The sequence below is a fragment of the Fukomys damarensis genome, unplaced genomic scaffold (genome assembly GCF_012274545.1).
Source record: "Fukomys damarensis isolate Sample0158 unplaced genomic scaffold, DMR_v1.0_HiC HiC_scaffold_36, whole genome shotgun sequence".
Lineage (NCBI taxonomy): Eukaryota > Metazoa > Chordata > Mammalia > Rodentia > Bathyergidae > Fukomys > Fukomys damarensis.
Window position 1 is genome coordinate 45,168,830 of NW_022900948.1, and position 14,934 is coordinate 45,183,763.

General features: G+C 50.8%; 1 protein-coding gene and 1 long non-coding RNA gene across 2 annotated transcripts in view; both read left to right on the forward strand.

Moving 5' to 3' along the window:
* The window catches only part of Abl1 (ABL proto-oncogene 1, non-receptor tyrosine kinase), a 141,092-nt gene that overhangs the window by 93,547 nt on the left and 32,611 nt on the right, over positions 1–14,934 (forward strand). The window contains exons 2-3 of the mRNA XM_010627456.1: positions 12,664–12,837; positions 13,581–13,876. Of these exons, the coding sequence (XP_010625758.1) occupies positions 12,664–12,837; positions 13,581–13,876 (470 nt within the window). The remainder of the gene's footprint in view (positions 1–12,663; positions 12,838–13,580; positions 13,877–14,934) is intronic.
* LOC104864434 lies at positions 582–2,440 on the forward strand. Its single transcript, XR_780900.2, has 3 exons — positions 582–719; positions 824–902; positions 2,015–2,440. It is a non-coding gene; the product is annotated as an uncharacterized LOC104864434 (long non-coding RNA).

Genomic DNA, 14,934 nt, shown 5'->3' on the forward strand with positions numbered 1-14,934 from the left:
CCCTCTCCCTCTCCCTCTCCCTCTCTCCCCTTACTCTCTTGGCCCTGGCTCTCGAGCCCACCTCGCTCCTTGGCCGTGAGTCACTGGGCCCCCGCGCTGCGACTGTCCCCGAGAAAGTTTGAGAAAGCAGCTCCGCCAGCCCTAGCAGCCTTGCGGGCCCACGTTGTGGAATTTCTGCTGTTAGTTGGGAATCGTGTGTCAAAAAGGTCGGCCGTGTCTGTGAAAACATACGATTTCCATTAAGTATCGTGCACTTGGGGAGCGGGCTCTACCATTTATGGATACAGTTTCGAGCGTCCTCCTGCCCTCCCCCGTTCCACCCCGAGGTTTCTGCAGACCAGGAGCCCAGTGGGTCTTAGGAACCCTGTCTTTTCTAGGGCAGAGAGGGAAGTCGCTTCGGGGAGGGCTGCTGTGAAGTCCGTTCCACGGAGCTTGCAGCCGGCCCTTCACTCTGCCTGTTTTCTGCCTGCTCCTTTCTCGTTCTGCTTCGTATTTCGGTTTACACCGTTATTTGACTTTGGTTTTGGCCTCACAATGAGATGACAACAGAAACGGAGTGAGTGGAGGGGGGTGTGCGGCCCTCATTTGTGCAGCTGTGGATGGGTGTGGAACGGATGTGCCGCGGCACCAGGGCCCAGAGAGGGCTAATTAATTGGACGTCCAGGGAGGGAGGCACTTGCGTTTCTGTTCTTTGATTTAGGACTTCAAATAGGAGAAAGGTACAGGCCACGAAGCTCTCATGTTTTTTCTCTCGGAAGTAAAGGAGTAGAGGCCTCATTGATATTCTAACCTGTTTTTCTTTTCTTTCCACCTCTGACTCGAGGGCCTGCCTGGCGTCCCATAGGCAGCCTGAACCATCAGTGCCAGCAAGAAGTGAAATCTGCCTCCCCGCCCCCCACCGCGTACGTGGTTCCCTCCCCCGGCGGGGGTTTTAGGCCCCACGGAGACTTAGAGAAACCTCATCAGCTGGGGGGAGCCCGGAGTCCAGCCTTTGGAGGGTGGAGATGGTTTATTTGTCCCTAAAAGTCGACGTCTGAGCAGCCAGCATCGTCTTCAGTCCATACACCGCTTATTTTTCCCAAGTCGCTCACAGTTCCAAACACATTCTCATTTACATCTGTAAGGAGTTAGTGTTAGGCATTGTCATCTCCATTTCGCAGATGGGTGCCCAGGGCAGAGATGAATGGACTTTTGTAACTGCAGAGCCAGGGAAAGTTAAAGTCACAGCTTTGCCTCGGGGTGGGCTGAGATTTAGCACATACCTGGCTGGTATTGTTTTAGAAAAAAATCTAGTCCTGAAAGCCTTCCTCCCCCATGCCTTGCAATGTGTTGTCATGTTCAGGGTCAAGTCTCAGAGAAGTTGTGGCACAGTGAATGCTTTGGAGTAAGGGCTCATTCAGGAAGGCATCATTCTAGGAATTCTCCCTCTTGGCCAGTTCCTGTTTATTTTGTTGTTACATTTAATTAGGGACCCTGAGGGGAATTATTGTTTTGTAGTGGAGAGAGGTGACCAACCCCAGTGAAGATTTCTTAAGACTGGAAATGCCTGGTGTCCCCTGGGAAGAACAGCGGCCAACATCTGGCTGAGTAACCCAGGCTCCCCCTTTATTGACACCCTAAATCAATCAGCCAGTGTTTATGGGTCCCAGGCATCCCAGGTCCGGGAGAGCATTGAGTAAGACCAGGTTTGCCGCTGTTCTGCCAAAGATTTAGCTATAAATGTAATTTGAAAGTGCTCGCTACCTGCTCCTCAGGCCTAGAGTACTTACTGTGACGCCTTCTGACCTCTGCAGGATACAATATGACTATTTCTCCAGATGGCCTGGCTGGTTCCATTTTATAGATGAATAAATTGAGGCCCCCAAAGGGTAAATATCTTACTGGAAGTCACAGAGCTAGGGAGTGGCAGGGATTTGAACTTCTGTCTCTAGTTCTAGGGAGCCCATTCTTAAGTCAGGCTGCGTCCTGCTGACTGTGACCATTTGTATCCTATAAAACTCATTATGGGTTTCAGGCATGAACTAGGAACTCACACCTGTAATCCCAGTACTCAAGAGGCTGAGGAAAGAGGACTGTTGTGAGCTCAGTGCAAACTTGAACTGCGAAGAGAGAAGAAAAAAAAAAGGAAAGAAGGAAGGAAGGAACAAATTCTCTAATGCCTAAAATAAGTACAGTTTCTTGTTCTCTTCTGGAAACCTAATACCAATAAAACAATTACCCTTAGCCAGGCACCATGCCACGTGCCTATCATCCCAGGTTCTGGAAAGCTGAGGCAGGAGGATCTCAAATTCAAGCCTAGCCCAAGCAACTTGGCAAGACAGTGTCTCCAAAAAGAGACACATACATATATACACATGTACACACAACTACGCAGTGTGTATAATATGTACGTATATCCATGAGGAGCTGAGGATATAGCTCAGTATGACTGCCCAGTAATCCTCAGTAACACAAACTTTAAAATAGTAGATGATTACCTTTAGCAGTAGAGTTAATTTTTTGTTTGTTTGGTTTGTTTTTGTAAGAAAGGGTCTTGGTAGGCAGTTCAGGGTGTCCTTGAACCCACGGGGTGATCCTCCTGCCTTGGGCTCCTGTGTCCTGGGATTACAGGTGTGCATCACCATGCCCAGCATTTACATTTTTTAATGTATATAAATAGTATACATAAATTCATAGATGGCTATTTAATGAAGATTCTAAAAGCTTCCTGTCTCATTTCTCCCCTGAGGGGCAATCACTAAAGTGTTCCTTCTGGAAAACTGCTCTCTAGAAAGAGTCTGTGCCTATATGAGCATTTTTAGCACCTGAATTTTGCTCCCTGCTCAGAAGATCGTCTTCCAGCACTGTTCATCACTGTGACCTCATTCGCCTTACAGCTTTTGGTCGCCTTTGAAAGTGAGCTTTCTGATGACCCCTTCTCCTGGAGACAAGGAGACAGCACGAATACCACCAGCCCTCTGAATTCGCTCATCGCCGTTTTGCTTGGTTTGCGTGCATGCGTGTTGGTGCTTACGCGCGTCATGCGTGGGTATTGGGCTTGGACACCAGAGTGCTGCACTGTGGGGTCCAGGATGAGTGCCTGTGAAGTGAGCTGTTCTTGAACTTCCTGGAGTCGTGGCCGAGGTCACTCTGACACGCTGGTCTCAGCCACGGAGCGTGGACTGCACCGGGCTGGGCGCTGGGCGGCATGCTGCTCTCGAAGCACTCCCGCCCGAGGAACCGAGGGCTTCTGAGGCCTCTCTGTTGACTGACACAAGGCCACCGGTGCCCAACGCTTTGCGCCTGTAAGGTTGTCCCCTTGTGTAACTGACAGCTTTGGTGCTCAGCACTGCTGGGATCCTCACTCACCTCCCACACCCAGGACGGAGAGGAGGGGCCTGGCCCAGCACTTCGGGTGCAGTGTTTTTCGGTCGGGAGCTGGGCGATGCCCATGTCCTGACTCTGCTCTGCCCACCCTGGGAGTCGTTTTCAGGGCCCTGGAGGTGGTTCGTGGACACTGGGCCACGAGGAGAGCAGACGTGCACGTTTCTGCAAGTGTGGGCACCCAGACCCCCGAGACTTCAGGGCCCCCGGGAGCGCCTGTGTGCAGCAGGCACCGCTGGAGCCAGTGCCCGCGCCCAGATACTGGCCCTGTCTTGGGCGATGGTGGGCGTCTTTCCCCTCACAGAATCAGGCTCGAGAATCTTCTGCCTGTTGAGTTGTTCAGAGACTTCGTGTAAATTGTTTAGCACAGAGCCTGGTGTGGAATTGTTACTTTATGCAAATATTTAGCAGCCTAAGGTGGTGGCTTTCCTAGTTTCTCTGCTGGCTGAAGGGATGACAGAATTGAGGGAACTGCCTAGCAGTCTTCTTGGTAATGAATTCATTTATTTCTAAGGGCTTTAAATGCATATGCGGTAATTAGTACTTCCTGTCCTCAGAGTAAAGCTGAAAAGTATCTTCTTTTCCTCTTACCCTCTCTTATTCCCATGATGAATATTCTGGTTGTGCAAGAACCATTCCCATTGGTTTGTGGTTGGTTATTTTATTTCTCCTCTCCAGAGGCATTATTTCCACAGCCCCTAAGCGTGTAAAATCTGAAAGCTCATGCTGCTTGGTACCTTGTTGTAAAATCAAGTAATCATAACTTTGCCTTTAAAATTACTGACCTGAAATAGAAACAGGAGAAAAATGAATCGGTAAAGATCGAACATTGGAAGAATAACTCTTCTTCATAGTGGTGGATCATAACAACGCAGGACAATTGATCAAATAAATTCTTAGGGTCTTTTTTTAATGGAGAGTTTTAGACCTGTATCAAAAGCAGGCAGTAATGACCTCCCTTGCCCTTATTACCCAGCTTTAAGGATTTTTGACTTCTGGTCAGTCTTTTTTCTGCATAATGAATTGCAGTTCCAAAGCTGTCAGAAGAGTAGCTTGCTGGTTACTTTTGAGAGCGTGGTGCTGCCCTCACAGAGGGGCATTGATGCTGTCTCCAACATCGCTTTCAGAGTCATCTTTCCTGACCCGCCCCATAGATACTTTATCACACTGTGTGGTGGGTAGCGGTGGAGGAGACAGACACACAGACGGGGAGTAGAGAGAGGAATGGAGGAGGATGGAGACAGACCAGGAGACAGAGCTAACAGGACTGAGACGAGGGATGGAAGGAAGGAAGACCCAAGAGGGGAGACAGAGACCAAGGGAGGACGGCGGAGAAATGGGGCAGGGGATCAGTAGGAGAGACAGGTGGGCAGACCCGTGGGCCTGCAGTGACCAGCAGTGAGAGTCCTGGAGGAGGAGACGCACAAGGCCTTCTCTCTCAGACGCAGCAGGGGTAAACCGCCTCACGGGAGAGGGGTGCTCAGCTGCTCCCGCGCACTGAGTTGTGGAACTTCAGTCTCCTCACTCTCGACTACTCTAGAGAGACCTAGTCCTCGCCTGCCTTACCCAGCCTCGTATATCGTGTGCCTTAATGTTTTATTTCCAAGCAGGATATAATAGAAAGCCCAAATCCCTACTTGGAGGTGTTGAATGCAGTGGCCCAAATTAGCAATAAAAATACCAGTGGCTAAGGAGACTGCCTGCCACCCGGCGGTGAGCGTGGTCCAGCAGGACCCAGGAGACCAGGAAGACCGTGAAAGAAGAGGAGGCGCGAACACTGCTCACACCCCACCCCAGGCTTGGGCAGAGGGAGCGGGTTTGCTGCAGATGGCGGGTGCCTGTGTGGCCAGCGGTCCTGTGTCAGATGGGGTGTGAGGCCAGGCAGGGTCCTGGCACCTTTTGTGGGCACACCAGGGAGCCTGCCTGCTGTCCCAGATGGATCCTGGAAGCACAGAGAAATATGCTGTTACATTTCACCTTCTTCAGGATCTTGGCCATGTGTTTGTTTTGTTTTGTTTTCATTCCAAATTGCATTCCCTAGGCCTTAGTGAAGATCTCCTCATCAGGCTGCTTGATCATCTTGACCGCCTGTCATTTCTGCTGGTCATACTGTGGGTTAATGAATGATTAAAATGTGCTCTTTCAGTATAAGTTAGTGTTTTTTGGAGAGACATAAAGAGGTTTGTTAGGCAGAATTTAGAAGCATATACTCAGAATTCAGGGCAGGCCCTCCAGAGAGAGGCCTTGGCGTAAGGCTTTTTTGTTTTCTTGTTTTGATTGTTCAGGCCGGCCTTAAGCTCACAGTGATCCCCCTGCTTCTGCCTCCCAAGGGCTGGGATTACATCCTGGAAGCTTAGGGTTTTGCCCAGTGGCTAAAGACAAGCACAGGCTGCTCTGAGTTTTAGCTCCTTGGGTTGTGCCTGTGCACAGCAGGGTCACCCTGCCTGGGGATGCTGAGGTGGGAAGACCTGGTCCCAGCCTGAGGCAGTCAGGTCACAGTAGCCTCACAGAGTGGCAGCACTGATGCCTCCCGACAGGCTGGTGAGGTCTTGACCACTGTTGTCCTGTTGTGCACTTGAGAAACTGAGGCCCAAAGGAACATTTTCCGGACACAGCAGAGCTGAGATCTGGACGTGGTCCATCCACACCCAAGCCCAAGCGTGTCATCCTGCTAGGGACAGTGAGCAGATCCCTTAGAATACAGCATGGTGACAGCCACTGGCAGCCAGTCAGCTGGAGAAGTCAGTGGGGCGAGGAGGTGGGGAGGGGGCAGAGGCCGCAGAGAAATTCCACTAGAGCAGGAGGCCAGGAGGGTGTCCAGGCCGGGAAGGCAAGTGGGGAGAGCAGTCAGGGGACAGCAGCAGGGGGCTGCAGGCTCGGGGCAGCTGGGGAAGCGGGGAGCCCTGGTGTGCACTGCGGGGCACATGGCGGCTGCACATCCCCCGGGGACCCTGCTGGTAGATGGCTGCTGACCAGGGGCAGATAGGCCGTCTTCCGGGGCTGTGCTCCCGCTGCCTCCCCCAGCAGCCAGCTCAGGGGGCAGGGGCTGAGATGGTACTGAGGTGACGCCCAATGTCTGTCCAGGCGCTGGCAGGGAGAACGGGGGTGGGGGGTGGGGGTGGGGGTGTCTGTGGTCAAAAAGCCTTTGTGCTTCTTTTCTACCAGTTGTAGAGTCTTTGGCAGTAGGTTCTTAGGGAGAGATATAAAATTCCTTTTATTGATTGATGAATCTATTTTTTGCAGGGCCAGGGATTTGGCTCAGTGGTTCTGCCGCCTGCCTTGCGAGCACAAGGACCTGAGTTCGGTCCCTGGTACCACAAAAAAAATTTTTTTTAAGTTTTTGCTTTGTGTTGAGGGAAGGAAACAGGGTCTGTGTATCTCCATAAAGTTTAATGTTTGGACTGTTGACAAGGACGTTCAGGGAGAATTCTGTTTTGCTTTGTTTTGTTTTTGTCTTGACTGGCCAGGCACATTATAATGTAAAAGTTTCTAGGGCAGATATTTCAGCCTTGAGCTAACTTAAATAACTGAGTTTTTCCAACAGGCGGTTTCTCTAGAAACTGTTTCGTGTATGGCCTGGGGTGTGTGAGTGGAAGGAAAGTTGCACTTACTGCGAAAGGAAGTCTGGTGGTGTGGACTCATGGCTTCCCTTCCCGGCCTCCGGGGTGCAGCAGAGGCTGCCTAGAAGCTCCTTGGGGTCCGGGGCAGATCTCAGGGCTTCCGTGTCAGTGGGTGGGAAAAGGCAACGCGTTGTTTCGCCAGCCTCTGACTGAATGCAGTGCTTCGCCCGGGTCAGCACCGAGGTGACGGTCCGCAGGGGGAGGCCGAGCTCTGCATGTTACGTAACAGCCGCGGCCTTCACACTCGCTGCCGCTTGGGTCTTGCCGTTTAATGTGTTCATCAAAAAGCACATATTTAATGTATTAACAAAGACGCACTGAGTCACAAATTAATTTCTAAAAATATTTTAGGACGCTTTCACTGTAACTATTTCCTTCAGAGTCCTGTATTTTACGGTGTGCGTGCGCAGATGTCATTCTGAGAAGGCATCTGGGGTGCCTGCCCGGCACAGGTGAGGCGCCCCGCCCAGTGGCCGGGGGACATTGGGATGCCCTCGGGCCCCTTGTAAGCCCCTTTCCCACACTGCTTGTGCTGCTGGGCCCTTCCACGCCCCGGGAGCCGCCGGCCCCACTTCCGGCCCTCTCGGCCCGTGTTCCAGGGCAGCGCTCGTCCTGTAGCAGTGACCACAGAGGCCCCGCGCGGCTTCCTTCTTGCATTTCTCCCCGGAGCCCAGGGGCGTGGGACGCTCCCGTCACTGCCACCCTGCCCTTGCTGCCCTTCTCCGCCCTGCGCCCAGCAGCCGCCTTGGTGTCTAGGGTGCTGTGAAAATTTTGCGTAGAGCATGAAGTCGATAGAAAGGCTGTTTTTGTTAGATGTTGTCAGTGATTCTAACTGCTCAGGGGAAGGTATAAATTACAAGATGAGGGACCATGTAGAATGCAGATAAAATTGCTTTCAGCAAGCCCAGATTGTGGGAAATAATACTTTTCCTCTAAGCTCATATTATAAAGCGTGTGTGACTTACACTCCGACTCGAGAGCAGTGTGAGCATGAGCTCATCGGTTGGAACAGACTTTGAAATAAAACACGAAGGCCCCCTCCTCTCAGAAGGGTCTGTTGTATAGACTTTTACATTACAGAGATTCCTCGAACTGGAGGATCCTAGCAGAAGAGCCACCAAGCAAACGAGGAGGAGGAGGCTGGGCTGAAACCCTGGCGAGCGCACAAGTGAAGGGGATGTGAGGGGCGGAGGGGCCCCTCGGGAAAGCCGCACCTCTGGCCGCACGCACCGGACAGGGAGCCCTGACCTTGGGCACCAGTGCCAACAGGAAGGCGGGAGGCTTCCCGGGATGTTTTCCTGGAGGTGAAGCCTCCCTCCCCTTGGGATGGCGAAGTCTTGGCCTCGGACTCCGCCAGCGCGCTGCGTCCCTCCACACCAGATCCGCCCGATTGGAGATTCTCCCCGTAAACATTTTTCATCAGTGACTCACAACTTTGTGAAAGTCCGTTTTTATACAAAATGATCTCTCAGTTGTACTTTAAAGACCCAAACCATTTTCCTAGAATGCTGTCCAGACAAGTTAATCATGCAGACCCTGTGAATTTTGTGGCCTGGTTCTTACCAGGTTTTCAAAGAACTTGATACTTGGGTAGCTGGAACCAAAGCTTTTTGGAGGTTTGGGCGCATTTTTCAGATGCCAGTTCTTGACACTCCGCTGGCCACGGAATGGCATTTCTTGAGTTTTGTTGGTAAAATGACTGGCTTTAAGTGGGGTGAGGAGGCACTTGCGGAGAGCCGGATCTTGAAAGTGTTTCAAATGTGATTCAGAAAGGATGCACAGGAAGATGTTCCCTAGAAACAAGTAAGAATGAGAGCGGATCCTAAAATGTTTTTCCCAAGTCTCACTCTGGCCGAGAGACCCTCTGGGAGGGGGCGTCCTGCACGTCTTTTTTGAATGAAATTTGGGCTTCCTTTGGGTTCTGACTCTGTGACAGAGACTAGCAGAAAGTTCATGCCTTGAACAGGAAAGATTTGAGTGCACTATGCAAGTTTAGCCTTGTGAGATGGGACCGTTTTTAAGGTTGACGAGCATAGTTCGCTATGAAATGAAGCGAGGAACTTGGCGCCTGTACCCCGTGAGTCAGTTTTGACATCAGCTGGGACTGGGAGTTGACTGGAAGGCTTTGGTGCTGGGCTGTAGTTCGGCTTCAGCGTATGGATCCAAGGCGTGCGTGAGCAACACTTCCCTTTGGGCTGGGGAGGAAACGGAGAGGCTGCTGTGGCTGGCCTGGCGTCCCTCGAGTCCGAAAGCAGCAAGAGGCGGCGCCTTCCCCGTGGAGGCCCCGTCCCCCTCGCGTGAAGGTGGCAGCATCTGCCTGCCTGTTGGACACGGTGCCGTCTTCACCAGGACTCCTGTCCAGTCTCCCTGGGCCGGCATCTGCTCTGCCTACCCCAGGTGTTTTCCAGGCCGCGTCCCGATTATGTAACTTTGATCGACTCCAGATGCTGCGGGGCGTTTGATAGCGGAGGTCGGATGGCACTGGAGAAGAAAAGCGTTTCTGTACTCGTGACTTGGATTTAATTTCCTGTGTGCTCCTGGCCCGGGGTGGGGATGCAGAGGGACGCACACTCTCTCAGGACAGTGCCGGCGGCCTCCCTGCCCCACACTGCTTCGAGTTCACTTGCCAGTTATGTGAGGGTCAGCTGGCTCGGCCTGCTTTTCTTGTTCTGATTATAAAAATATGTCACACTCATTGTAAGAAATAATCCATAATATAGAAAATTGGAAAGAAAATTGAAAACGCTTATAATCCCACCAAATTTAAGTACTGTTTCACATTTTGGTACATCTCTTCTGTGTTTCTTAAAAAATGTTTACAAAATTGGAATCATGCGCTATATGCTGGGATGTAACAGCAGCACTTAATATTTTGTCCTGAGTATATTCCTAAGCCATTAAGTATTTCCCCCAAACATTGTATATTTAAAGTTTATTTATTTGTGTGGTGCTGGGGATCGAACCCAGGGCCTCACATGTACTGGGTATTGCTCTGCCACTGAGCTCCACACCCAGCCCCATACAAAAATATTTTGAATGGCTTCTTGGATGTATTCTGTGTTATTACTGGGGCGTGAATTACTTTATCATATGTTGCTGTTTAGTACTTTCCCTTCTCTGTGCTTTTATTTAAAGTCACTGTATACAAATCACTGTGCAGCTCTCTCGGGATAAATTGCCTGCGAATGCTGTCAGTCCACCACTCTCCTGGAACGCCTGCTGTTGCTGCCTTGCCCTCGCCGGCAGTGTGCAGAAGATGCACGTGAAAAAGAATCTGCATTTCTCTGGCTGCTAGCAGGGTTCACGTCCTCTCCATGTTTAGTGATGGTTTTGACTTTCAGTGCATTGCCTAATTATGGCTTTTGTCTGTAAAGGGCTCTAAGTTATTAGTATGAAAGAGTCTTTTTGTGTTAAGAACCTTTTGTAGCCGGTGAGGTGGTGCACCTATCACTCTAGGAGGCTGAGGCAGGAAGATCACAAGTTCAAGCTGGGGATGGAGCTCAGTATAAAAGCCCTAGGTTCAACCCCCAGTGTTACAAAGGAAAGAAAGAAAGAAAGAGAAAAGAAAGAAAGAAAGAAAGAAAGAAAGAAAGAAAGAAAGAAAGAAGAAAGAATTAAGGTGCGTGCTTCAGGAAGACTCTGTAAAGTCAGGTACCTTTTCAACACTACTGGATTTGGTATGGGACAAGGTCACTGGAGTGACTTGTAGAAATCTAGAAGATTCTGTGGGGAGTCAGCACGGCACAGTGCACAGCCCCGCGGGTGGTCTGCAGGGACAGAGCTGACATTGAGGGATGATTCTGAGAGGGGCCTAGAGAGATTGTGTGCCGCTGAACCCCATCCTCACCCACGATGACCAGCCTGGCTCTGCGGTCCCAGCAGGTAGCGTGAGGGTCACTCCTACTAATAAAACCCCCCACTTCAGTGTTGCATGGCATCCCAGATACGTGTGATTTGTAGGGTTTTGTGTGTCAGTTAAAAAAAAACAAACCAAGAACAAAGAAATGCGCTGCTCCTCCCTCCCGTTGTGGCTAGCTGGTCAGTCCCTGATGGTCCCCATGGTGCAAGAGGCCTCGAGAGCCAGGGCAGCCCTTCCGAGGACAGTGCCGGGCATGTCACCAAGCTGCTCCCCAGCCCAGGAGGTGGCAGTGTGACAAGACTCTTCCTTGAAATCATCCCTGTCTTCACAGTTCATAAAATGAAATTGCCAAGTGTGGTCATAGCATAATTTAGGATTTGCACTTCTAGAAGTAAGTCCTGAAGATTCATTTCCATTGACAGAACAAAGGCTAGCATCGAAAGACCTGCATTATTTGTGTTCTGTTGTTTACTTCCAAGTGCTCGTTTAGAGAAATGACCGCTCCCCAAGCTGACCAGCCTCACTCCTGAGAGTTGACCGGTCTCTCAGTGACCCAGTGTCTCTGTGAAGCAGATTCAGAGCCAGGCCAGTCCCCAGGATGGGTCTGCAGGTGAAGAGATGTCGTGTGTGGGTCCTCTCTGTCCACACGACGGAAGACGAAAGCCAATGTTCTGTTACCATTTGTGTGGGCTCATTTGTAGATCTTTCCACTTTTTTCAAGGCAGAACTTCCCCTCCTTGGGAAAAAAAGACTTTCTTATTGTAGCTTCCTTAAATGGTGTGTGGGCTTCACCACATAACGCCCACCGCCGTAAGCGCCCTTGGAGTGGCTTCGCTGGATCTTGTCATTTATCACAAAGAAATTTGGAGGCTTTGAGCATAGTGCAAGGGGGAAAAAACACAAGAAGGAACTTCAGGGAACATAATCAGCTATTGGACCTTGTTGTGAAAAACAGTCGTATATTCCTAAGGAATATACGAGGTGATGATTGAATTCCAGCTCTCAGAATCTACTTATGGACAAAACATGAAGGGCTTCTTTATTAGGGGAAAAGACCTCGCAGTTCTCACTAGGTTGAAGGAGAAGGCGGAGCTGCTGTGTCTGACAGAGGGCGAGCACTGCCGGAGGAGAGGGGCGGTGCTGCCCTCTGTGGGGCAGGAGCGGCAGGGAGGCACTGTCCCCAGCCGGAGACTGGTAAAGGCGCACGTGTGACCGAGCTCCCGTCAGTGGACGGTGGCACCTTGGACTGGTGTCTGGGCGGAGAGGTGGCCACCAGGACAGCGGGCAGCCTGGGTTGGGGAGACGCCTTTCATTCCAAATCCTTCTATACTATTTGATTTTTAAAAGTAGGTGTATGTATTAGCGTCAATCCATTTAAAAGTGTTTTAAAGCAAGAAACTTACCCTCAGGGCCGGGGTTTTAGCTCAGTGGTTCTGCTGCCTGCCTCGCAGGCCCAAGGTCCTGCGTTCGATCCCAGGTACCCCCCCCCAAAAAAAACTTAAACTCCATATTTTAATGGAAAATTCATGTGAAGGTGGACTTGGACCCTTTCTGCCTCAGTTCATGTTGAATTAATGAGTTTTAAAAGCTGAAACTACTTGGGAACATTAGTTACCACCTTGGAATGAAGATACTTAGTGTTTTTCACAAGATTTGGTAAAGAATCTTCCTTTAAAAACTCATACTAGATACAGATGTTAAGAAATGAAATAAATTAGGGCTCTGTATGCTGGAAACAGACACTTTTTGTTCCTGAAAATAAAGCTGGTGTCTCTTCGGTTCTCCTTCCCGTGACATTTCTCTCCCCTCCTCGTCCTCCAGAAGCGCTGCAGAGGCCAGTAGCATCTGACTTCGAGCCCCCAGGCCTGACTGAAGCTGCTCGTTGGAACTCCAAGGAAAACCTCCTCACCGGGCCCAGTGAAAATGACCCCAACCTGTTCGTTGCCCTGTATGACTTCGTGGCCAGTGGTGACAACACTCTAAGCATCACTAAAGGTGAGGCGGCTGTGGGCGCTGGTGGGGCTGCAAGACGCCAACTTCGGGGAGCTGTGTCTCGACCAGTCTTCCCTTTGTGCGTCGAGAGAGCAGCTTCCAGTGTCTTTTTTGTTTGTTGATTTGTTTTCTTTTTGTTTTTCTTTTTTGGAGGGAGTAGGGGCTTTGAGACAGGGCTTTGTAGGTCAGGCTGCCCTTGAACTCACTATGTAGCCTGGTTGGCCTTAAACTCATGATGATCTTCCTGCCTCAGCCTCCTGAGTGCTGGGATTCCAGGTGTGTGTCACCACACCCAGCCCAGCTTTCTGGTTTTTGAATATAGAAGGGTCCAAAACAACAGCAGCCTCTTCTCCTAAGGAAGGCTCCGGTACAGAAGTTTGGAATCCAGCCTCCCTGTTTTCCTACCGAACAGGTCACCTAGACAGAGTTTTGAAAATGTGATGTTTTTTCCCCTTTAGAAAAATCACTTTCTCTCAGAAGCCTTCCTTAAGTACAAGCAGAGCACTTGAAAAAAGCGATAGTTTTATTAAAAAAAGAGGCTGCACACTTATCTGTACGTTCAGCACAAGCAGGAAGCTTTGTGTGTATGTACACTTTCTCACAGGCTACCCACGCACGTATTCATGCGGTCTCGTTAAAACTAGCACGTACACGTTTCAGGCGCCTTCGTGACCCCCAGGAGGAGACAGAAGGAAGGAAGCTGGTCTTGAGAGTGGGAATGTCTGACTGGGTTCCTTTCCTCTAAGGCGAGAAGCTCCGAGTCTTGGGCTACAATCACAATGGGGAGTGGTGTGAAGCCCAGACCAAGAATGGCCAAGGATGGGTCCCGAGCAACTACATCACCCCCGTCAACAGCCTGGAGAAGCATTCCTGGTACCATGGGCCTGTGTCCCGCAACGCCGCCGAGTACCTGCTGAGCAGCGGGATCAACGGCAGCTTCCTGGTGCGCGAGAGCGAGAGCAGCCCCGGCCAGCGGTCCATCTCCCTGCGCTACGAGGGGCGGGTGTACCACTACAGGATCAACACCGCCTCTGATGGCAAGGTCGGTTCCTTAGCCTCTCGAAGACCCTTTGGGAAGAGCCCCTTACGTGACCCTACGAGCCTCGGGGCCTCGGGTGCTCCTCTGATGCCCCTGCGGGAGTCGGCGGTGGCTTAACGTAGTGGGCCTGGCTGCTGGGGTTCAGCTGCTCCTCACATTAAGACTTCCTTTTTGAAACTTCTCTTGTAATGACAGTACTTCATCCTCAGAGAAAAATTAAGGCAGATGAACACTTTAGCTTTCAAGTCCAGCCCGTGGCCTTCTTCCATGGATAAAATTGCATTTTAGGTGTGTGGGAGTGCGTGCATGTTAAGTGTGTATGAGCGCGCACATTTGTTAAACAAAAGTGGGATCACTTTAACCCTGGCATTGCCAAACCCAAATGGTTGTAAAGGAGTCAGCATAGAGGATTTTGTTGTCTTTGTGTAAACAGCCCTTCAGAATCCAAGACGGGAAGGGAGGAACCGCTGTTCACCGAATCCCTGTTGCACACAGGAGCAAGCACCTAGCAGTCCATCCGTGTATCTCACTCTGTCCTCTGCACAGGTGTTGGTAGGATCTGCATTTTTGCATTTAAAAGGAGGCCCCAAGAGATGAGGTGTCCTGCCCAAGATCACAGAGGGAGAGATGGGAGGGCAGGCTGGGACCCTGCTGTCCACTCCACTGCCCCAGGGCTGCACTGGGGGGCAGTGAAGTCGGGTAGATCGTGGTGGTCCGTATGGCACATGCATCTCTAAATAATGTATCACGTGTACCTGGGTCTTAACCAACAGGACAAAATGAATCACCATGAAAAACAATTCTGCTCCTAACTCAGTTCTCCTGCCCAGTGGCAGCCACTGTCACCAGTTCCCCCCGGTGAATTTCCTGACAGATTTGACCTGGAATGTATCTGTTTCTCCTGAAAAGACGAACGCTGCTGATGTGTGCTATACACTGCCCTGCGTCTGGCCGCAGTCCATCCACTGCACTCATTTCCTAGACTCACTGGTGGCTCCTGACCTGCAGTTTGGAAACACACTGCCCTGCTTCTTTGTGTACAGTGTAAACACATGCAGGAT